Raw genomic sequence first — 23,558 nt, forward strand, 5'->3', positions numbered from 1 at the left:
TGCACTGGGATGAATTTCACCTTGTGAGTGGAGAGACAGCCCCATAGCAAAAAGGCATAGAAAGGTTCAAGTTGCAGTAGAAGCCCCATAAGGAAAGCCTGCTGGATTTTCAAGGGGCCATGCTGTAAAACAGAAGCTATTCAGCTGTGCTGTACACTGTGTTTCCCTCTGGTCTCAGTCATGCTTATGATAGCAATGAATTTAATACATTGTTGTTATCAATGATACTTAACACTTGGTTTTAAAAATACAGTTATATGTGCAATGGTACCAACAGAAATGTCTCCAGCTTTACTTTAGGGATGATTTTATGTTGCTAAAAAGAATATAGTTGTAAAGTACTAAACAAAACAAAGTTACCCTCTATCCTTTCAAAGTTTGTTATATGTGGCATTGTTAGAGTGCATAGTCTTGATGCTGGTCCACTGCAAAGCCAAAAGTGCTGTAACTTTAACTTGTCATTAGTATGGGAATTAATTTCTTGTTGTTTTGATCTTAAAACTCATTGGAGACTTAGTTCTCTGTAGGAATTTTGTGAAAAGGTGTTTTATTAACCTAATCAAACTAATAAAATATTTTCTTATAGTAAGTATAGATATTTTTAGATACTGTCAGCAAGGTAAGGGGAGTTACCACATGAGCAAAAGAGAGTTTTTCTACTCATATTTATACCCCACTGAAAAAAAAAGTAGAAGATGTTTTAGAATTGCATCTATTTTTAACACATTTAATTTTTTTTTTTTTTTAAGCCATGCAGATGGATCAGTAAAGTTTTGGGATGCTTCTGCCAGTAAGTTTCTAAAGTTCACTTTTATGTAATGCTGACAAATTACACACACACATATATAAAAAACTGTGATATTTAACAGAATGAGTAGTAACATTTGGGATGATATAATTAGGAATAATGAGGTGAAATTAAGAACATTTTTATTAAATTAGGGGGGAAAAAATGAGATATATATTAGACAGAAAAGACTGAAAGTCTTTAAGAGGAATACAAGCCTCAGAGCCAACATACCAAAACCTATTCAGTTCCAGTTGTCACATTTTTCTATTTTGAGTACAATACAGTCTTTTTTACAGATAGGCAAAATTAAATATTAAAGCACAATACACCTCAATGCATGTCTAATCTGGCAAAGATGGAGAGGATGGTAATCTTTTCTCATCCAGTCTCAAGTTCCAGGAAATAATTGGGAAGCATTTCCATTCATCCTAGCAGAAAAAAGCTTCAAAACATAATTGTCCCTTGCATTCTAGCTATAACTATACACATCAAAACCCAGCATTTTCCCCTACAAGATAATACATATGGTGCATTAAATACCTTGGTATATTAAATACATATGGTACAGAAAATACTTATGATATTTTAGTAAAATGTATTTATTTGAAATATATGTGAATTTTGGTTGAAACCTAAACTATTCTGTTTCAAAGAATGTGTGTGCTTCACAGAAATTTTGGTACAATTGCCTTGTATTCTTTCTCTTCTGTGGTGTAGGGATGGTGTAAGTAGAATACTTCTTTTATGAGGTGTCAGTCTCTTAATGAAAAGAGAGTGTGAAAGAAACTTCTGTGTGAAATGTTAAGCATAGATAGATTTAATTTGGCCCTAATAACCAATCTGTAATGGTTGCCAAGAATACAGAGTGTGAGATAATTAAACTGCTATATCCACATTATCCCACAGAACTATAATGATTACTACTGCTACCAGTTTCAGCCAAATGTGAGGAACATTTACAAGATTTCAATGTCAGCTAAACCTGATGACTTTATCAGATAGTTCTCTTTTTTGCCTAATACCAAATAGTTTCACTTATCAGGATGGACAAGGAGAAAAGGAGGATTTCCAAAGCCTCATTTCACAAAGGAATTTTACATAGATGCATCAACTGAATATGATTATGAGTTGGTTTTCTGTTATATAATTTGTCTGTTTGGAATGGTGGAAAAAGAGACATACTGCTTAGAGTTTACAACTTCTAGTATTTTCAAGTCACAGTGAACACCAAAAATGAAAAAAAAAATCATATGAGGGCAACAGGAGTTTACCTTCAAAGACAGAAGCTTGAGAGAGCTTTACTATAAACATAAATAGGTTAATGACTTCTATTCAGAGAAATAGCGTGAGGCAACAGACCATGTCTTGTGCATATTTTGTTATATTCTTATGCTCTTGAAAAGAATGTGCAAATACAGGCATTAAAGTCAGGATGGAGTAACATAGACAGTTGCAAGACCCCGAAGCATTTTGCATATATACCACATAGGACCATATACATATATACCACAGTATGGGGGTCATTTTTTCTATAATCCTGGGAGGAACAGGGAAAAGGAAAAACATCCCATAGGGAATGTAAATATAACTCACTAATCAGACTGTATGTGTTGTAGCAGCAATTTTTCTTAAACGTAAAAGCATAGATGATCATGAACATTCACAATCCTTTCAACAGTAACGCTACTTTCTTTACGTCTCTGATGTCCTGGCCTTAGTCCTGATTTTCAGGGCACGTACTGTGTTACTGATTCCATACTTGTTACTTTTTATTCACAAGGTTTTAATTATTACAATGTTTTATTATTCATAAAGTCTTAACTTCTTAAATTAGAGTTAATATTTCATTTGATATTTCATAGCAAACATAATATCCTACTGGTACTTGAAGGTACGAAATACTTTGATTTTACAAGTATTCTAGTTCTGAAATGTTATATCTGAAATCACAGATTTGTGGGAGATATGAAATTGCTAAGCCCTGAAACAGTTTTCCAAGTGTATTTTTGCTCAAAATCCTTTTCTGTTTCTTATTTACCATTGTGCAGATTGTACCTAGTAATTCACAGAAGCATAGAGAGTTTCACCTTGTATTTTGCTCTGTGATTCTGTAAATCTTCCAGTCCTGATACGTATGGGTTCATGATGTCTGATTTGAAGTGCCATTTTATATTTGCCACTAGGACTAAGGGCATCCTGAGGCCTCTCCCACTGCCATGATAGACAAGAGGAAAGATGTATTAATTACAGAAACATTTGCTACAATTTGTAAAAGCTTGTTAGCATTTTGTGTGCTAAAACTTTTTAAATTATTTTTAAAAAAACTAAATACTAAATCTCATGGAGTGTATCTGCACTACAAAATGAGAACGTGATTTTGCTGTGTTCGTCATCAGGTTACATAACTAAACCACTGCTCTTTCATCTTTTTGTTGCTCTTATTACACAAGCTAGCCAGACTGATCTACAACAATTACACTAGCATATTTAACAGCTTTGCCTTTGTCATATATACAGCTTTATAGATGCTGGGCCTGCCTGACTTTTTCTGACCTTATGCAGTTAATAAGTTAATTCCACTGATAAATCAATGTAAAAGTAGTGGGGAAAAAAAAAAGCCAACAAGGAGAAATGTCAATAATATAAAATGGGGTTAGTTATAGTCCCTCATTTACCTCCAGAACTCACTACAGTGAAGTTCTAGTCTTGACAAAGGCTTCTCAATATTAAAGTTTTATATACAGTTACAAATACAGATATTAGTCGAGAAATTAAAAATGTTTGAGAAGTGCTGTTCCTTCAGAAAGTCTTTTTGTAGGCCAGGACATCTGAATAATTTCCTAATGTTTTCTTTTGAACTACCATACTTTACATTCTAGCAAGACAATAAGCTCAGAAAAATGGAATCTTATTTTCACATCTAATTAGGAAAATAGCAGCATCATCAGAACCTCTCTGTAACATAGAATATTATGGACATAATGGTTAATGCATGCTTTTGACATCCTGTGCCAGAAAGTACCAAGTATTTCAGGGGAGTTGGACTAGATGATCTCTAACAGTCCCTTCCAACCCTACCGTTCCATGATTCTATGATTTCACAGAGAGATATCAATTTGGGAAGTATTAAATACATATCCTACCAGTACTGTGTAATAGAAATCACATTCTATGATTTCTCAAAGAAATATCAGTTTGGAAAGTATTAAATATATATCCTACCAGTACTGTGTACTAGAACAATATCTATATTGCATAATATACATCTTCTTCTCTTAGACCTTCATAAGATTTTTTATTATGCCGCAAATGAAAAGAAAATGGGAACCAAGGAATTTTATAGCTGATTTGCTTCACGTTAGTCAGTATATCTTACTATGTTTTAATATATTCCAGTTACTCTACAGATGTTGTACAAACTAAAAACATCAAAGGTCTTTGAAAAACAAAAAGTGGGAGAAGGCAAAGCAACAGCTGAGATTGTGGAAGAAGATCCTTTTGCTGTTCAGATGATGTACTGGTGTCCTGAAAGCCGAATTTTCTGTGTGGCAGGAGTTTCTGCATATGTGGTTGTTTACAGGTTCAGCAAACATGAAGTAAATACTGAAATTGCTGTAAGTCCTTCAGAATTTTATTTTCTTTTCAAAACTCATAATCTCTAAATCAAATTGCCTTGCTGTCTCTGTGCTCATATACCTGAACAAAATTCAAATCAAGTTGTAAAAATATAGATTTAAAGACATTCCATTTTAAAGCTTTTGAGTGAAGTCTTGATCCTATTTAAGTTAGTGACAAAAATCTGAGGTTTTCAGATACCTGTCCACTTCTTTGCTTTAATAGAAACTTACAGTACAGATTTCTGGTATAGTTGCTTTTAGGACTTTGTAAAGTAAATACAGTAAATCTCTGTTGTACTTAACTGCTCTAAAAATATTGACTGTTGTGTTTTTATCAGATAACATGCACTATATATGTACATAATAACATTCTTTTTAAGTCAAGTATTTAATCTCTTAATGTTCACAGTGCTTGTACCCCACAGATCTGAAAATTTTTACTGGCTTTAATGCAGTAAAAACAGTTCATTTCTTTCTTTGTCTGGCTCATGCTGACTTTTTTTTCTCTGAAAGTGGATACTTTATGAAATGTCAGATTATTTATGACTAAGCACTTGGTATTTCCCTAAGATTTCTGTTGTTTTATCTTGTTCAAATACTCCTTTTTTGTCTTCATGTCTTAAGCAATCACCTTATTGCAGGTAGAATCATACAGTTCATGTTCTTTTAACTGCTGTACAATCAACTTGTACTTACTGTTGTACAGCAAGTCTGATTTTGGTTTAAACCTTACATTTTTGCACAAGAGCCACGACCACTGCTAACAGCGTAGCTGAACAGCATTTATAATGTAAAGCATCATTTCTTAAGTCTAAGAAGTTTCTCTTAAGACAAAGCCAAACTAAACATCACTGTCTCTCTTTCTGACTTGTCATTCTGTTGCTGGAGAACAGTTTGCAACTCCAAACACTCTCTTGCCAAAAAGTATTTCTTTCTGTCTGACAGTTCTTTACAAACTCCAGGGGCTGACCAAAAATTTCACTTTTATATTCCACCTTTCCCAATTACAATGCTTTTCATTCTCACACTATTATAATGTACTTCAGAAAGTGCATAGTTCTAGCCTGGCAAAAAAAGTGTGACATTTTTGGCCTGTAGCCATATACCAACTGGTAAGGAATTTCATTACCTATAGCTGCTCTGTTGTTTTCCTCTCGTTTTTTTTCCCTTCAGGGGATATTATTAAGCTACCTGAACGTTTCATTTCAGAAAAGTTTTAAACCTAATGAACAATAATTTCATGTTACTGACCAGCTCGTGTATAATGCTGTGGAAATTGCTACATTTTAGTATTCTTACATTGTTCTATAGCAAATGCATCTTATCTTTTATTACCTTTCATTTCATTTCTTTATTTTCCTGCCTTTTACGTTTGTGGCTGGATTGCATCAGAACTGGTATTTTCGAAAGTGTTATAATATGTGCAATTTTTTGGTTCCTCAGATTTCATCTGTAATTAAGAAGCATTTATATGAGGAATTGTCCTCTGAAGAATTTCTTTAATATTATCCGATCTTGGCATAGTCACTGAGTTCTCCCAGGTTTCATGCATCCCTGAGATTGGCCTCATCTCTTGATTTCTGCATCTTTACTGCAGGCATTCAAGTCTTCACTCTTAAATGGGGGAGGGAGTGGGAGAAGGTAAATAAAGGAAAATGGATTCTTTCTTCAAATATATACCTGACTTTAGACTGTCTGGCTTTGACCATACTGAGACTGAAACAGTCAATCTCAGGATTACTTTGCTGCCTGAGGTGAGCCCAAATTCTAGCATTTAGTGTCATCACTTCTCTAGCAACCAGACTGAACTTGAGTTCAGTCTGCAAATCCCAGCATTTTAAAGACTCCATGTAGATTTGACTCATCAATCTTGCAATATTATTGCTGTGGTAATTGGGAAGCATGGAGGCTACTCAAAGGTTTCTCCGTGTAGCAGGAAAGTCTGTTGCTGAATATGCCTTAGAGAGACATAGACAGTGCCTGAGATTTCCTCAATAGAACTATTATTTGCATCATTCTGTATCAGATTCTGGAGCCAAGTAGTATGCACAAGAAAAATTCCACTTCGTATCCAAACCTGGAGTCGTTGCCATGCACTTATATAGAAAGCATTTGCTGTTGTTGTCGTTTCATCAACTGAAGTTAGTCCATCCTATCTTAAAAGGATATTTAGATATCTATTAAACATGAGCACTTTCTCAGTGATCAGTCTTTCTTCAACAAAGCTCCACTTCTAAGCTCTTGATCAGAACCATAATAAAATAAATATTAGACTAGTTTGAACGTAGAAAGGGGAATCGATGAGTTTAGTGATGGGATCCTCCAAAATTGTCAAAACTGTGATTCAAAATAAATTGGTACAATCTGTACCCCTTCTAAGGTCCAGTCAAAACTGGGACCAAAATATAAAAAATTCAGCCTAAATTTTCCTTCTCTCTGCAAATGAACGATAGCAAACTTAACAAATTAATTTTAGTAGAAATAGAAAGACACAAAGGAAAGCATCCAAAGCAAAATGATGCTCTTCTAACGTGGCAAGCAGAAGAACTTACTCTTCAACAGTTACTCAAATCCTGCATGAAGACTAAATAGTATAACAAGTTTTTTTGGTCAGCAGCAATTACTTCCAGGAGATTAGATTTTCCTAAACTCAATGTTTCACTCATTAGTCTTTTAAGACAAATGTTCTCCGTAGTTTCTTTAGTTGATTCAGGCAAAAACTGTCCATGATTTTGCAAAGAGAAAACAAAAGGACCCTTTCTCTTCTGGTTGAAAAGAATCACTCCTTTCTGAAATCTTAGGGGTTTTTAACACGATGGTTGAGAAATAGGAGACCCATTAGCATTGATGTTTATTTCTTAATTCTCATAAAACTCAGATATTTTCTTAATCTCCAGTTTGGTACAGATGATGTCTCAGTGAAAGATCACTAACTCAAATGATATTTGCAATATCTCAAAGGCTTCTGATTCTGCAATTGCGTCTTATCACTTCAAGGTACCGGCACTGAAATTGTTATTCAGCCAGTAATCCCAAGACCTTATCTCTTTCAGAGCTGTGCCTTTGGTTTCATTATTTTCAAAATTCTCCTTAGACAATTTGTGAGGTGGAAAGAATTGCTGAATATTTACCGTGATTCTTTGAGATGATTACTTTCACAGATTTGAAATCCCTGTCCAATTTCCTTTGTGGTTTGGAGTCCTTCAGTTAAGGTTTCTTCAATTAGTAGAAAGAACTGAAGGGCAGTCAGGCCTGATCTGTCTCCTTTTAGTTATCTAGAGAACCTAGAAGGAAAATAAAAGGTAACTGCTTCCTATAATCCACCAAACTCATATTCAGTCTGAGGAATATGGAAGTTATGATGTTCTTTGCCTGCAAATGATAATGATAAATGAGAGTGGGTATCTTTTTAAAAAGCACTTTCTGGTATTTATTTGAAATATCTCTGATTCCTTGACCCCACCTACAGACAAATGAAGTTTGTTCATCAGTGCTACCCACTGTTGCAGGTTTTTGCATACTGGCAAAAACCTGTATTGTAGAGACTGTTGTACTAGCAATAAGGAGGCACAGTCGGTGATCATTCCTTTAATGAATTTGCTTAGGAAATAGTTCATAGACAATAAGCAGAAAATATTCATGGCTTTTTTTCCTGAATGATGCCTTCTTATGCCATTATTTATTTGGTAGTGAGTGCTTAACTGCTCTCATGATAACTTCCGGAAAGTTGTATCTTTGCCTTTCCCTTAAAAGGTTTGAATCAAAGGCAGAATTGGAATAACACACCTATGTATTTCTCCATCAGCATAGGGTAGATGACAAGTTCCTGTCTGATATTGTCATGAGGCTGTATAAATAATAAATTATGGTGTTCTTTGCCTGCAAATGATAATGATAAATGAGAGGGGATATTTTTTTAAAAAGCACTTTCTGATATTTATTTGAAAGTAACAGAACTTTCAGCAGCTTCCTTTACTAAAGTATAACTTAGATTTTTTATTTATTTAAGTCATTGGAGGTACGACTTCAGTATGAAGTAGAAGATATCATTACTCCTGAACCAGAAATGATTCCTCCATTTCCAGATGCCTCCTCCCAGCTTCCTTCTTTAAAGAGCCTTTCAGGCAGTACTAACACTGTAGCATGTGAAGGAACAATGAAGGATAGTATTCCATGTCTTAGGTAAGTCTATGCCATTATTCAAAGATTTGTTTCTCTAAAAAGCACGTCTATCTGTTTTTTTAACAATCCATCAACTATCAAGAAAAAGAGGCTTATTTTATGTATGCAAAACAAAACTAGAAGAAAGCAGAATATGTAACAAACAAGATAATTAAGAAAAAAGGGATTTTGAAAGGCTAGAAATAATTATGGAGAAGATAAAATATTATAGTAAAGATTTGACTGTAATTTTCCAGTATGATATAGGAATGAGTCTTCAACTTCATCTTATACCCACAATTTTTAATGGAATACAAGAACAGAATAAATCAAGGAATTTCTTTCTCTTTCTTCAAAAAGAGAGTTCCATAAAGAAAATATATGTAAAGGTTTCTCTCTTTGATTAACTGTGAAAGAAGTATGTGTGTTGTATGGTGTGTAAGGGTTGGAAATCTTTAAAATATAAAATTATTAAACAATTGCACTGTGTGGAAGTGCATATATGTTTAATCTTCAGACAGAGCAAGTTGTTGTCTGCTGGACATTGCCACTGACTGGAGTAGATTAATATGTTCTTATTAATAGGGCAGATAAATTATGGGTTTGAATAATTTCAAAGCAGAATTCTGTACAAAACTCTGCAAACTGTAATTTTCCAGCAATTATAATAGACTGCTGATAACAATTGCTCTCGTTTTAGTGAAAGCATTATTATTTAAGTCTAATTATTTTTAAATATTTTAAATGCCTCTATTAATTCAGAGCAGTTTAAATGAACATTATTTGACTTTGCTGAAAATAGTGTTCACATTTTAAAGCAATATCATGACATTGGTTTTGTAGAATTAATTTTTTGGCATCCTGTTCATTTGTCCACCTCATTCAGTTAGTCACCTGAACCTCGGACCTCAGTTTAACTATAAAAATCAAGAGAAGAGGAAGAGAGGCATTATTTTAAAAATCCCAGTGTGAAAACCGTTTTCTGACATTCAAATCAGCAAGAATGGAATTGAGTATTTTTTGGCTAAGATTTTCCCTTAAGAGATTCCTATTTGATTTGGTCTGGGGACGAGAGGAACTGTTGATCTTGGAGGTAGAAAAGCTGTAATGAACCAGTACAGGTTCTGCTGATTAGTTTTTAGAAGTTTGCTTGACTCCATATAACCTCACATTAAGCTGACTTTTGTCCCATTTTACTCAAAGTAAATGTAAACTCATTTTGCCAGAGAAGTGATTTTCCAAAGTCAAAGTAATTATACCACTAGAACTGCTGGCATATTCCCACTTACATTTATATAAAAGTATAGTGTGTATTCTCTAATCCTTCAAGATAATTTTTACTAGTCAGAAGTCAGAATGAGTGAATGTGTTCATGTCTGTGAATAGATGCTAGAAAGAAAGTGACTGAAAGGGCTGAAGTAATAAAAAGTTTGCATTTGTCCAAAATCAAAAGTAAATATTATAAGGAGAAGCAACTAGCAGTGTGGAGTAAGTATTGTACTTGCTTGTTTCGGAAGATTTTATAATGAAATACAGAGCTGTAATAACTGAAGAAACTGGTGTGTTTGTGATTATGCAGATAAATATTTTTAATGTAAACACGGTTGTCAAATACCTATATCCAGAATGTAAATCTCTGTTCCCAGACTTTTAGCATCACCCCAAAATTAAGTTAATCATGAATTTTGACAGTAGCTCCAAGCAGGGCCAGAATGATAACCTGTGAGTATCTCATGAAGAAAACTAAAAACCAAAAAACTGCAACAACCAAATTCAGTGTAGCATAAGAAGAACATATTAAGAAAATCAGTGAAATACCTGTCTTCCTTCTGTACATAGTCCTGATGTCTGTTTAGGCTTATAGTATAAACGCTTCAAAAAAAAGAAATCCAAAACAAGGTGAAGAAGAACTAAATATCAGCATTACTGTTCAAGTAAGATGGTTAGTGAAACCAGAGAAAAAAACATCCTTAAAGAAGAAGTTGCCACAGGAACATGGGAATGAGAGACTGAATCATGAAATCTGGAACTATTTAGCTCCAATCTTATAGTCTTTCAACAACTACAGCTTATAATATGCTTACAGAAAATCCCTATGAAATAATATCCATCTTACCAATGAAGATCCTCAGTTTTGTAGTAAAAATAGAGTGACAAGTATTTGCTTTTTTTTTTTTCCTCGGGTAACAACAATCTGAAAGAAAAATTAAAAGGACTTCACGTTCTCTAGTTTTTTCAGCGTGTAATTAAAAACACATTGGAAAAGTAATGTCATAATAAAAACATTTTTCAGAAGATCGTAATTAATTCTACACCCATTGTCAGTCTCATGGTAGTTGTTTAGAAGAAAAGCATAAACTCATTGCCTCAACATATATTCGTTGTAACCCACCGTAGCAGCTTTCTTGACTCTTGTATCGACATCATCAGTTATCTGTCAGAAAATATGGATGGAAAGTATGTCTGCTCAGCTGAAAGGTCAATAGACTTCGGTCTTGCTTCTTGGATCTCATTTATTTGTTTTATATTTGTAATAACATTTTTAAGGGCAGGAGCTGAAAACTAAAAACAGGTTGTAAGATGGAAACCTCATCACTTGTATGCCTCTTAAGGGCTTATCCACAGATATAAGAAGTGGAAGAGCCTCATCATAAAGATTGTCTGGAGGTCTATTTGTGTAAAATATTCAGTTTCTACTTGCTGTGAACTTTGTTTTAAGAGAATACATCTTCATTGTATACAACTCTTGTTTGTAGTTTCAGTTTTCTCCTGTCTCAGAAGACCTCTCTCCCTTAGCAGCTTGAGTTCACAGATGTTTGTCCCTTTATTCTCTCCACAAATACTCCTGGGTAATCTAGAGTTTCATTAAACTTATGGATAGTGTCACTTCAGAAATGCTAATGAATGTGTATCTTATGAACAATGGAAAGGGCAAAGCTTTAGTGCCAACAGAATAGGTAAGAAAGTGCAAAACTTTGAACAGAGGTTTGCTGTTAATAGAAAACAGCAGTACAAAACTATTGCTGTGTGGGTTGACCTTTCCTGGCTGTCAGGTGCCCACCCAGATACTCTGTCACTCTCTCTTCCCAGCAGAACAGGGAGAAGAAAAAATACATAGAAAAGCTCATGAGTTGAGATAAAAACAGAGCTGCTGTGTGAATATCCGCTCCACAATGGTCCTGTCCATGGGCTGCAGGGGAATCTCTGCTCCCACACCTGGACCAACTATTTTTCTCCTTTCTCCGTCATCTTGGTACTTGCACGGCAGTTTGTCACTTTTTGTCCCCCTCACGTGTTGCTTCCAGGCAGCATTTTCTATCCTTTCTGAAATCTGTTTTCTCAGAGGCTTAGCTGAGGGGACCAACTATGTCCTGCCATGGATCTGTGACAGAGACAGCTGGAACCAAATAGAATGAGACTGTGTCCGGCGCAGTTCAGCTCCTGGCCTCCCCTCACAGAGCCCAAGGCTGCAGCACCCCACTACCAGAACCTTGCCACACAACTTATATTCTTCTGCAGTCACAGAGGGGGAAAAAGGTAGGAGTAGGTTAGGGTCAGGAAGGAAAGAAGAAATATTTATGTCTTGGAGATCCAGCTGAAGGTCTCATTCCTCTTTCTGAAATGCTTCATAAGTTCTGCTATAATATTCAGATACACAAGACCCAAATATGTGATCCCATATCCTCAAGTATCATAGGTGTATTCTGATAGGACTATGGAGTTTGAGGAGACTGCAGGACCTGAGAAAGTTGCAGATGATTGAGAAAGACATCACACATCTAACTAAACTGTTTATCATCAACTGCACCGGCTCCTGTTTCTGTTGCCTCCTCTCTTCAGGACTGACACAACCACTTATTAGTTCTAACAAGATGTCTTTTGCTCCACTGTTACATCATGGACCTACTCTGGCTTGGTCAGCCTGCACTTCAGAAAGTCTGATCTCGCTGCCAGCACTGCTTTTTAGCTCCCATCATATTTTGGCACACTAGAATTGTAGTGTGTTGCTGTATGTGTTACGGTCTGTCAGCAGCCATGAGTAACAAGGCTCCTTATACAGGAAAACAAAAGAAGAAGTGAGAAGAGAGTATTTTTAACTTTGTCTTTTCAAAGAACTTTTTACTCTCCTGCTCTACTTTTAATTTGCAATAAATAAAATTATTTTTCTCCAAGTTGAATCTGTTCGACCCGTGATGCTAATTGTTAAGTGATCTCACTGTCCTATATCAACCCATCAGCGTTCTAATCTTTTTTTCTTCCCCTGTACTGTTGAGGAGGGGGAGTCAGAAAGCAGGTGGGTGGGCACCTAGCAGCCAGCCAAGGTTAACTGTCATCTGTTCTTTATAACTCCTGTTAGAACTAGAGCACTATTTGCTTTGTAAATTGTCCATTCTGCTACTGGAGTTATCTTGTTCAGAATTTTTGCCCTGGTGTCCTTCTGTGGTTATGTTTGACTTCATTTTACTTCGGTTCTCTGCATCTATCTTCAATTTTCAGAGTGCTGCAGCCCTATTTGCCACCAATCCTGACAGATATGGTCAGTGAAGAAGTTTGAATGTCCTCTCTTGAAAGAAGTGCTTATTTATTTTCTTCTGCATATAAATTAGTCGGATTTTTTTCCAATCTAACCCATCATCTTTTCAGATGTATAGACCAGGGCTACTTGAAAAGCTTGCTGAGTCACATCAGAGTCACCTTTAGGAAACAGTCTGCATCATCAGTCATCCAAGAGCCTAATACTGCTCAAGTTATTTATGACAGAGATATATGTATGGAGAAGTGCTTACAGCAGAAGGAAATATTATGTGAAAAAAACTGCAGTCCTTCAGAATGTGTTTTCAACATCTATATTAACTTATCACTCTTTTCTCTCCTGATTCATGTCTTTCTATTTTTCCCAGGAACAGAGGATTGTATGTGATAGACTGCCCTATTCTGTCTGCGTACAGGAGGGTGCAACATAAGCAGTCTCACCATTTACAGCTGCAGTAAAAATGCTCTGGCTGGTGGGCTTTACATATGCATTACTACCTACAATGTGAATGTATTTATGAATAAGACAAATACCTCCAAATATTGCTATTATTGCATACTATCTCTTAGTGTATCATCACATTAAGTCCTACCAGTCAAGAAAACACATAAAGTAGTAATAGAGAAGTGTTGAGTTCTTACACTCTCCCTTAATAAGTATATCTTAACTACCTGCTTTGCTAGTCACTGAACTTGCCATAACAGCACATGAACAGATATTAATAATTGCGCCAGATTTTATGTAGAAAGTGTTCATTCATTGAGACCAGGTTACATATTAGGTGATCAAACTCCTAAGAAGACAACAGGACTTGTTGCCCTTGATGGACAAATAAGACTGTCAAGTCCATAAGTTTTGGATATGTAGTAGTGAGGACCACTACATAAAGGTGCATCTTCACATCTTCTCTTGCCTCTTTGCATTTTTCTGTCGTGCTTTACTTCAGAGCAAGAAAGTTCAAAAAAGATACAGAAATGTCCTGTTTCAAAAAGAAATATTTTACTTTTCCCATTCAAGTTGATGATTCATTATGATTTTTTAAGTGTGCATTGTATAGCATAAGAAAATACTCTGAAAGAGAAAAATCAAAACAAAGTTATTAAGCAAAAAGTGTTTGCATTGACTCTCACCCACATCTCCACCAGAGTTCCTCTTGCAGAAAATGTCAAAGTTTTCCAATTTGTTTCTACAACAGGAATGAAAATCATAACCTGGAATTCCTCCAGAATATCCCTGTTCTGATTGGAATGCCTAGTCTCGGTGTATGGGTATATGCACAGTGTGCAGAAAGTGCTGGTACTGCTCTGGACTTATTAAGGGATTGCACTTCACTAGTATTTTCTCAAGAGAAGCAGTTGTTATTCACAGACCAGTCTGTTTGTTTATTTGTTCTTATTTTGTACCTCTTCTTCTCAGCGTTAAGGCTCGTCCTGTGCGAATGCCTCCTGGATACCAAGCAGATCTTGTTATTCAGTTGGTGTGGGTGGATGGTGAGCCTCCACAACAGATTACCAGTCTTGCTGTAAACTCTGCTTATGGACTGTAAGTAACTCAAAATTAAAGTTCCATTGGTTTATTGTTTATTGCACTGTATCATGTATTTTGAAATTATACCTTGAAGTTTCCTGCAGACAACTGAAGTCAGATGACAATAATGAAATTGTTATAAAGTACTATAAGCCAGATTCCTTCAAAAAAAATTATTTGAACTCACATAAGGATCTTAATATGAGTTGTTAAACTGACATTCTTGCCAACATTTTTACTATTTCTATTTAAAAGACTGAATCTGTTCACATGATTCGGTCCATCTTTTCAACCAAAATCTAATTACCTTTCAAATCTGTAATTTTTAAAGTTATTTTGAAAGGATCACAAAGGTAAAATACATTTCATAGCAAATGGTGATGTGATCAAGTGATAAATGTCATTTATCGTGACATCATATCTTAGTTGGACATTGTTTTCTGAGAACAGAAATTTTATGTCTGTGATAGTCTCTGCAAGAGAACCAGTGACCTGAAATTCCAAACTGAATAAGGCACATTGAAATGCTAAATTTGGTATGGAAATGCAAGTGAGAGTGTCTGTGTGTATTATTTTTTCCTCAGATTCAACTTATTTGCCAATTTTTAATGTTTTCTCTCACTGAAAGTTGCACAGATAAATTGAAATGGCTTTCCCTGTAGAAGGTGTTACTTCAATAAAAAACTGTAAGCTGTAATAGGTGCTAGGTGTCTGAGTCCTACCGATTTTCAGTAAGTCACTTGACTCTCTTCAGGGAGATTTCCTGCAAAGCCTTTATATTTGTGCAAAAATACTGTAATTTGGGACTGTTTTGTCAAGTCCTTAGCCTGAATTTCCATGCAGTTCCTTCAAAGTTCATGAACTCTTGAAGTTTCTTTTGTTTTATCGTACTTAGATGCATTTATTACTTGTGCAAATTGTTGGATTTTGCCTAATTTGCTCTCTTGCAGGTCTCAGGCCTCAAGGCAGCATCTGACTTCAGCAATAATCAAACCATTCTCTCATTCATAAACTACTCTGACAGTTGCAGTTTTCTAGTACTCATAGTAGTTTCCTAAATGTACCTGATTCAATCAAATGCTTTAAATTGTTTCCTCTGCTAGGAGAAGTAATAGCTTACAGACAGTCTCCTTTAAAACACCATGCACTAAGTACATGTGTGTTTAAGAAATACATCCAAGTATCAATAAAATAGCTCAATAACCTAAAATTAACTTTGCTACAAAAGCTACCCAAGAAAGGTCTCTTTCTTTAAATGTCTTCTGCAGTCTCTCCTCCCTGCCTCTGTCTTGTCTCTCAGCTTTTTCCTTGGGCCTATGACAAGACAGAATCCTTTCTTCTTATTTTTTTTCCTGTTAGTTTTCTCTCTCCTCTCTAGCCTTATGATGTAGGAAAACTGTGCCACTTCAGCATGCCACATAAGAACATAATATTGTCAAATAAAAATTTATTTGTACACATTCAAGATGGTGTAATTAGTAGCTGACTAAGCTACCAGTTAGTGAAAAGCCAATGGGGAAAAAAGAGTATATTCATAGTATTTCAATAGGTTTCAATGTTAAGCCAAGGGTGTAGAAAACATGATGTATCAACAAGCAGTAGAATTTGAGCCAGTGTTGTAGATGATGCCTTAATTTGCCAGTTTGACAAGTAAGACAAATACATCTCATTTTCACCCTTTACCTTTTCTATGTGCTACATGGAACCCTCTTTCTTATAATGGAAGGAAGAAAGGGTACAGAAGAAAAGATTCTATCTACTCTTCTTCTCCTTCTTCCATCTTCTTATTCTCTCTTTCCTTATTATTTTACCACACACAAATTCATGTATCTCCTTTAAGGTATTTTGGGGGTATATTAAGAAAAGGCAGGCAGAGGTGAGGGTGCAGCTTGATCACAAATTATTCCTAATCTGATTGAGCATGATTTGGATTTCGAGTTTCCTTGTGACTGTATGTGCAATCCTTTCTATTTGGAATTTAAAACTGCAGTCTGATAGTAAAGGAGACAGTTCTGTGTAATAATTGTCAGTTTATAATATTCCTGCTTAAATCAAGTCTTCAGCAATGCAGTGTCAAGGGTTTGGCATGTGGATCTTTTCAACAGTCATCTGCTCTGTGAGTTTATTTGCTATTATTGAAATTGTAAAGAAATCCAACAGTTTTGCATGTCTATTTTTAATATTAAATCTTAAATAGGTTTAATGTTTTAGCGAGAATATGAAGCAAAGACATTATCTTCTGAGATGTATGGGGTGTCCATATGCTATGGTTAACTTCAGACTTTCTGTCAGGTCTTAAATATAGGTAGGTTGGCATCCTTTTGTTTTCTTCCTTTTTCCTGTCTTTTCCTTAGATACATTGTCTTCTTCTTTCTCCCCTGCCCTCAGCCTCTACCCCTTCCAAGCTGGGGAAAATGCAAGACCAGAGAACATTTTCATGGCAGAGAAGGATAAAGTGCTACTGGTCTAATACAACTTCTCTTTTTCTGCAACTGTGTCAGAGGGAAATCAGTAGAAGCAATAGAGAAGAATCAGGGCAGAATAGTTTGAAAGGGACTTTCTAGTCAGCAAAAGACACAAATTATTCCATCTCTTTTTCTTTAGAAAAAGACTGCAGCCCAGATCTTAGGTAATCTCATACCAGTGGAGAGATCTTGCCCATGAATCAAACAATCATCAAAATGTTATTTGTTGAAGCATTTCAGAGGGGTGGAGACTACTTTATCAGGAATCTGTTCTGCAGCCAAGCTGCAAGGAAATTTCTCAAATACCTTTCAGATTTGGATTTCTCCACAAGACAGCTTAATATATTTCATTTATCATTTATATCTAGGTTACAATAATTATTTTAACTTGTGTTTATATTTTAATTTATATTAATATTTTATGTATACGTATAGCTGCATTTTAATCTCTACATCCCTATCTGAAAGCTTGATTTATATAATTATTACTAGAATTATGTTTTTCAGCTGTCATGATTTAATCCCAGCCAGCAGCCAGGCACCGTGTCGGTGGTCATTGACTCCCTCCCCTTTCCCAGTGGGATGGAGTGGGAGAATCAGCACAAAAAAGTAAAACTCATGGGTTGAGACAAGAAGAGTTTTCTAACAAAAATGAAATAGAACACAATAAGAACAATAATAAGATATAATAATAATTGTAATGAAAAGGAATATGACCAAAAAAAAAGACAGAAAAATTTAAAAAGAAAAAACTAAGTGCAGTTTGCTCATCACTCACTGACTGATGCCCAAGCAGTGATCCACCCCTTCCCAGGAACTCCCCCGACTTTATATATTGGGCATGATACTCTGTGGTATGACATAGCCCTTTGGCTAGTTCAGATCAGCTGTCCTGGCCATGCTCCCTCACAGCTTTTTATGCACCCCCAGCCCACTCACTGGCAGGGCAGGTTGAGAAGCAGAAATGGCCTTGACACTGTGCAACCCCTGCTCAGCAGTAAGTAAAACATTCCTGTGTTATCAACGTTCTTTTCAGTTTTTTTCAGAGCCCTGTAGCAACTACTAAGAGGAAAATTAACTGTCCCAGCCAAAACCAGGACATCTATAAAGGAACATTTAGACATTGTTGCAATACATCTGGCACAGAAGTTAGTTAAAGTGACAAGTCTGCTTTCTGGAAAGTCAGTTACTGTGTTTCAGGACAAAACTTTATAAATTGAGGATTACATATCTGTAAGGATTATAAAATGTAGGCTTTGAGTAATTTCTGGAGAATAACAATGAACAAGAATTGTTGTGTGCACCACTTAATTACACATTACTAATACCTTCGAGGAACATCTTTTTTTCTCAGAGTGGCATTTGGGAACTGCAATGGTTTGGCTGTTGTGGACTTTATGCAGAAGACAGTACTGCTGAGCATGGGAACCCTTGACCTCTGCGGATCCAGTGATCCATACCAGCGCCAACCCCGTTCACCTCGCAAAAGCAAGCAGTTTGCTGCAGGTAGGAAAGAAATTATTGTGGTTATGAGCCTGATATGTTCTTTGGGTTTTTTGCCTGTGGCTTTTTATAGTGCTTTTGAAATGCATGACTATTTGCTGGCCAATAGAGTTTCTATAACTTGACCAAAAAAGCCTGACACAGTTTAGGTACTGACACTTTCTCAGAAACAAAATATTTTATGAAGCTTATTCTTTTGGGATGGAGGTCAGCAAGTAATCTCCTCAGCTGAGTCTGTAAAAAGCAGAGCAGTAAATGGCTTAGCAGTCACTTGAAGCGTACTCTGTATGCTGTTTTCTTTCCGGTTTCACTAAGTTCATACCATTAGCTAAGACTTCAATTTAAACCTTATTGTGTTCTGCCGAGTGCTATTCACTGGTGTTTGAACAGGCAGTTGTGTTTGGAGAAGTTTAACACCTGAGAGACGTATTATGTAAGTAGCATCAGTAATTCAAATCAGCCACTTTGCTAGTGAATTGGAGCTCTTAAGATAAAGTTACCAAATCCAGCTATACACCATTTTAAGACATGATGTCCAAAGGATCACATTTGTAAGTCATAGCTATTATTATGCATTGTGTGTTATAAATACTAGTCCACCAATGCAGCTAAATTTTTGCATGTCTTTTTGGTTATCTAAAAAAGTCACCTGTGTGAGCAAAAAAAAGTAAGATCTTCTATATATGAAGTCTTTTTACTCTATATATTCCATAGTGGCATAGAAGAGTCGGACACAATTAGGGAATGTGTTTTGCAGAGCTGCAAAGTTCTGGAATTAGTTTTTTAAGTGATTGAAAATGTTGACTTTTGAATCTAGACAAAAAATCATAAAAGCAGCAGATTATAGTGAGTTTATGACATCAGCAGACCCTGCACTAAATCACCAAATCCTGTTTCTCCATAAAATCAATGGAAATTTTCTTTAATTGGGAATATGCTTGTACTCAAACAGAGAGTAAAACTTAGAGACCATTTATCTCACTTTCTAAGCATTTAATCATGGCAAGCTTAGTTCCTGTCTGTGTCAAGTGTTAAAGATGTAAGTTTGGCACAGCAAAGGAGAGATAAGCAGCTTTAAAATACCTTCAGCTTTGTTGTCTGGTTCAGCCAGCCTCACTGCAGCTCCCAAAGTCATTTGAGAAGCTAGCCACAAGCAATGAGATGCAAAAGGTGGAGAGTAGCTGATGTAGATACAGTTATTATCAGCACTGTACCACTGTTGGTAACAGCCAACCAGTCCTTCAAGGCAATGTTACAGCTGTGCAGTGCTGCTAGAATGGAGCCCTCTGGGGATGACTGACCGCTAAGAAGGAATACATGCTTCTAGATTACTCATGGAAGCTATGCACCTAAAAAAAGCCTCAGCTGCTTTCTCACCATCCATCCCACATCCTCTACTTTTTTGATTATTTTTTCTTGTTATATCTTGCAAATTGGAAGGTAAGCATCTGCTGAAATTTCTTCACCTTGGCTGTTCTAGATGCTGGTTATGATATCACTTCCTTTCACTTTAGACTGTTTTTTCTCTCTTTCCTCTGCCTGCTGCTGATGCTGGTGTACTGGCATGTTCCAAAGACAACTTTTGCATGCGTGGCCTGTCTAACTTTTATCCAGATTTAACGAAACGGATCCGTACTTCCTATCAGAGTAAGTTCTATAAAGGTTAGGCAAGTAGCTTTATCATGGTTGGACTATGCCTGACTTAAATCCATGTGTTTGTGCTTTGTAATGTGTTTTTTTAAACACATTCAGCATGCATGCAAACTTACTACATTTTGTGATGTCAACCATGCTTAATTTTTACAGTTATCTTTATAATACAGATGTTTCATTGCGTTCTTTTTCCAAAAGAGCCAATGAGAAGGCCTCAGTGACTTATATGAGGCAGATTGGGCCTTAGAAACAATTTTTCAAGTGTTATGCTCTTGACAACAGTATCTTTCTTCGGTTTTATATTCATTTCAGTGTACATCTACTATATGAAGCATTTCTTGTTTTGCAATGGCACTGACTTGATTGCAGTTATTAATTAATTCTTCCCTATTTTCAGAAAACCAATGTGACTTTAAAAGAGTACCAATTGGATTGGATGCTGTGAAGTTTAAAATTTTAATCTTGAATATTTGGCTTTGGGAAAATGTTCCATGCCTCTGATCTTTAGTGGGGAATGTAAAGTGGGCATAAAAATACATACATGAAAGGGATGAAAATTAACGTTTTTAATATCTTTAAACTTTGAATTATAGTGATATGCTGTTTCAATATTAGTATTCATCACTGCAGAATGTGATGAACAAAGCTATAATTAATTTTATGAAAATGACTGTTCAACAGATGAGCTGTATGTATCTTAATTAACCACAGCACTTATACGTAATTAGGTCTCCAGGATGCCTCTTATTCTTCTGGTTTTGAAGTAACTTTCACAGACAAACGCATAGGGGATTTTACATTAAATAGTATAAGATAAAGTGGTGGCAGTTGTTTTATCGTCTCACATAAACATAGAGCTGTGTAGCTCTTGAAAAACATTTGTACACTAGCACAAGAAGTTCTGTTCCATCACTCTAGAATGATTACTCAATAGCTGATTTCTGTGATTTAATTTCAAAGTAGATCATACAAGGTGGTTTCTTTAGTTAAAAAACGAGTTCAATTACAAATCCAGCACTCCATGAAAAGGTATATAATGTCCTTCAGGTTTATTAGTCTAGTCTTGCTAATTTCAAGTCTGTAATGGAGAACTCAAGGGACAGATAGCAGTCAGAGATCTGGGGAATTAATAAATTCTGAGACTCAAAAATGATCAACATTTTCATTCATTAGAGTTTCTCACAGCTGAAAACATACTATCTTTTCTCTGTCTTCAATCCCAAAATCATAAAGGTCTGTGAAATCTTTCTATATACATCATAACTAATGAGTATGAGTTTGACTTGTGCAAGATCATCACAGCTTCATTTCTTTCCTCAAAAATAATTTGGTTGTTGCTTTTGCCATTTGATACTTATGCAGGCATACATATGGTATGATTTGAAAGATGCACCAGGCAATAAGATAAAGAATGGGGAAAGAATATGCCATAGACTGTGAAATGCCTTGCCAAGTCCATTTTTGGGTTATGCTTTGTTATAATATCCTATCTGAAATAGAAGTTTGAAGAGGGGTATTGAAAATGGATTTAGGATTCTGCTTACAAGTTTATCTCTTCTCTTAAGGGATGATGATGGGAAAAGAAAAACTAAATTATTTTTGAAAAATCATGTAGTTGAAGCTGATATTATTAAGGGAAAAGAAGGAGTAGTCGTGATAACATAAGCATTAGGTCTAAAGTTATTATATAAATAAACGGTTATATAAATGAAAATGGAAGTTAATGGAAAGATGTATCAGGAGTTGATTCAATTAAGTAATGAACTAGAAAGATAATTTTCATGAGGATCAGTTTGAGAGAATAAGATTTGCAGTCACTGATGACAAAGAAGAGATTGCCAATGAGCAAGACAGACTCTGACGGTCATTTTGTGGTGATTTGCGGGAAGAAATGGTCTATTTTATCATCCAGCCCGAATCTGACAGCTCGTTTGATGTTCCAAAGATGAAACCAATATTATGAATTAGAGTATCAGGGAAGACACTGGTGCTGTTAGCTGTGTGGAAGTAGCAAAAAGAAGACTTCAGCACATAAAAATAAGAGTCCATCTTGTCAATGCTAAGTTCTGGACACTTGTGAGTAGATTTTCAAAACACAGGATTGCTACTCTAACTTGGATTTCTTCCATGTGTATCTACAAATCATTAGGGTTAAAAAAAAATGGTTATTGCCCTCTTTATAGGAGAGAATTTCCTCAAACACTGGAACAGAGTGATACTGGGACGTGTTCAAGCAAATATGTTGGAGAAGAGAGGTTTTCCAAACGAAAGGGCATAATCAACTAATGTCAAGGACATCCAATATGCAAAGCACAGTGATGGAATAATTGTTTTAAACTTTAGCCAATGAATCTATAGAGAACTTGGTAAGACTAGTGTATACATGATTAAGCTAGTCTTAAAAGTGTCTAGAATGAGAGCATTAAGACAGTACATTCTCTGGTTTGGGAGGTGAAAGTGGGAAGGAAGAAGCAAAATGGAAAGAAAATGGAAGGAGAAACTGGAGAAACATAATCACTTCTGGTCATTACATAATGGGAGACACTGAAATTTGATTGTCCTATGAAAAGAAATAATTTTAGGAAAATAAGTGGCTAAGATGAGGGTAAGTGCAAATCTGGAGGTAACTTTCTCATGTTGATGACTGTTACATTTGCTATTAACATCTGCTGGCAGACATCTTCCTTTGTAGCAAGGCTATGTGCCAAGTGAAAAAAAACCCAACTCTCTCTGCAGTAGAGCAGAGTTGTGTTGTTGTTAACTAGTTTTTCTCTTTTTTTTTTTTTTCTTCAACTGAAATAAAGTTGTACATGTTATTACCTATTAGTAAGTAACACATATTCAAATATTAAAACAAGTACATTTACTGAACCTAGAGATATTTTGCTGCATCTGCAGCAGAATATAAAAAATACCAACTTGCAAAAAGCAATTTGCATCTCCTACTAGAAATTCATACCATCTGTGGGTAAAAAAAGAAAAGAAATAGCCTTCATGAAGGATCTAAAAAGTTGACAAGCTCAAAGAATGTTGATTCATTAGCAAATAATTTTCAAAATGAAGACTTTTCAGTGAGAACTCCTTGTTCCTCATTTAGGCCTATGCTGTGAGAGGGTAGTGAGCAGAAGGAACCTTGGCCCTGACAAAAGGACACATAGAAACTGTGTTATGATTCATTACATATCAGTTTACTGGGCACTTCACAACACACCAGACGGCACAGTAAAAGCTAATGTAGGCTTAATTTTAAGTCAACAGCTTATTTTGAAACCAATTGTAATTTCTGAAGAATGCATCATATTTAAACA

General features: G+C 35.6%; 1 protein-coding gene across 2 annotated transcripts in view; it reads left to right on the forward strand.

Annotated features, from left to right (window-relative positions):
- The window catches only part of STXBP5L (syntaxin binding protein 5L), a 199,500-nt gene that overhangs the window by 127,175 nt on the left and 48,767 nt on the right, over positions 1-23,558 (forward strand). The window contains exons 14-19 of one of the 2 annotated variants that reach the window (XM_061988737.1): positions 750-790; positions 4,187-4,404; positions 8,417-8,589; positions 14,519-14,644; positions 18,449-18,600; positions 20,173-20,244. In XM_061988737.1, coding sequence (XP_061844721.1) covers positions 750-790; positions 4,187-4,404; positions 8,417-8,589; positions 14,519-14,644; positions 18,449-18,600; positions 20,173-20,244 — 782 coding nt within the window. The remainder of the gene's footprint in view (positions 1-749; positions 791-4,186; positions 4,405-8,416; positions 8,590-14,518; positions 14,645-18,448; positions 18,601-20,172; positions 20,245-23,558) is intronic. The other variant, XM_061988738.1, reaches the window with a different exon arrangement.

The sequence above is a fragment of the Colius striatus genome, chromosome 1 (genome assembly GCF_028858725.1).
Source record: "Colius striatus isolate bColStr4 chromosome 1, bColStr4.1.hap1, whole genome shotgun sequence".
In the NCBI taxonomy this organism is placed as follows: Eukaryota; Metazoa; Chordata; class Aves; order Coliiformes; family Coliidae; genus Colius; species Colius striatus.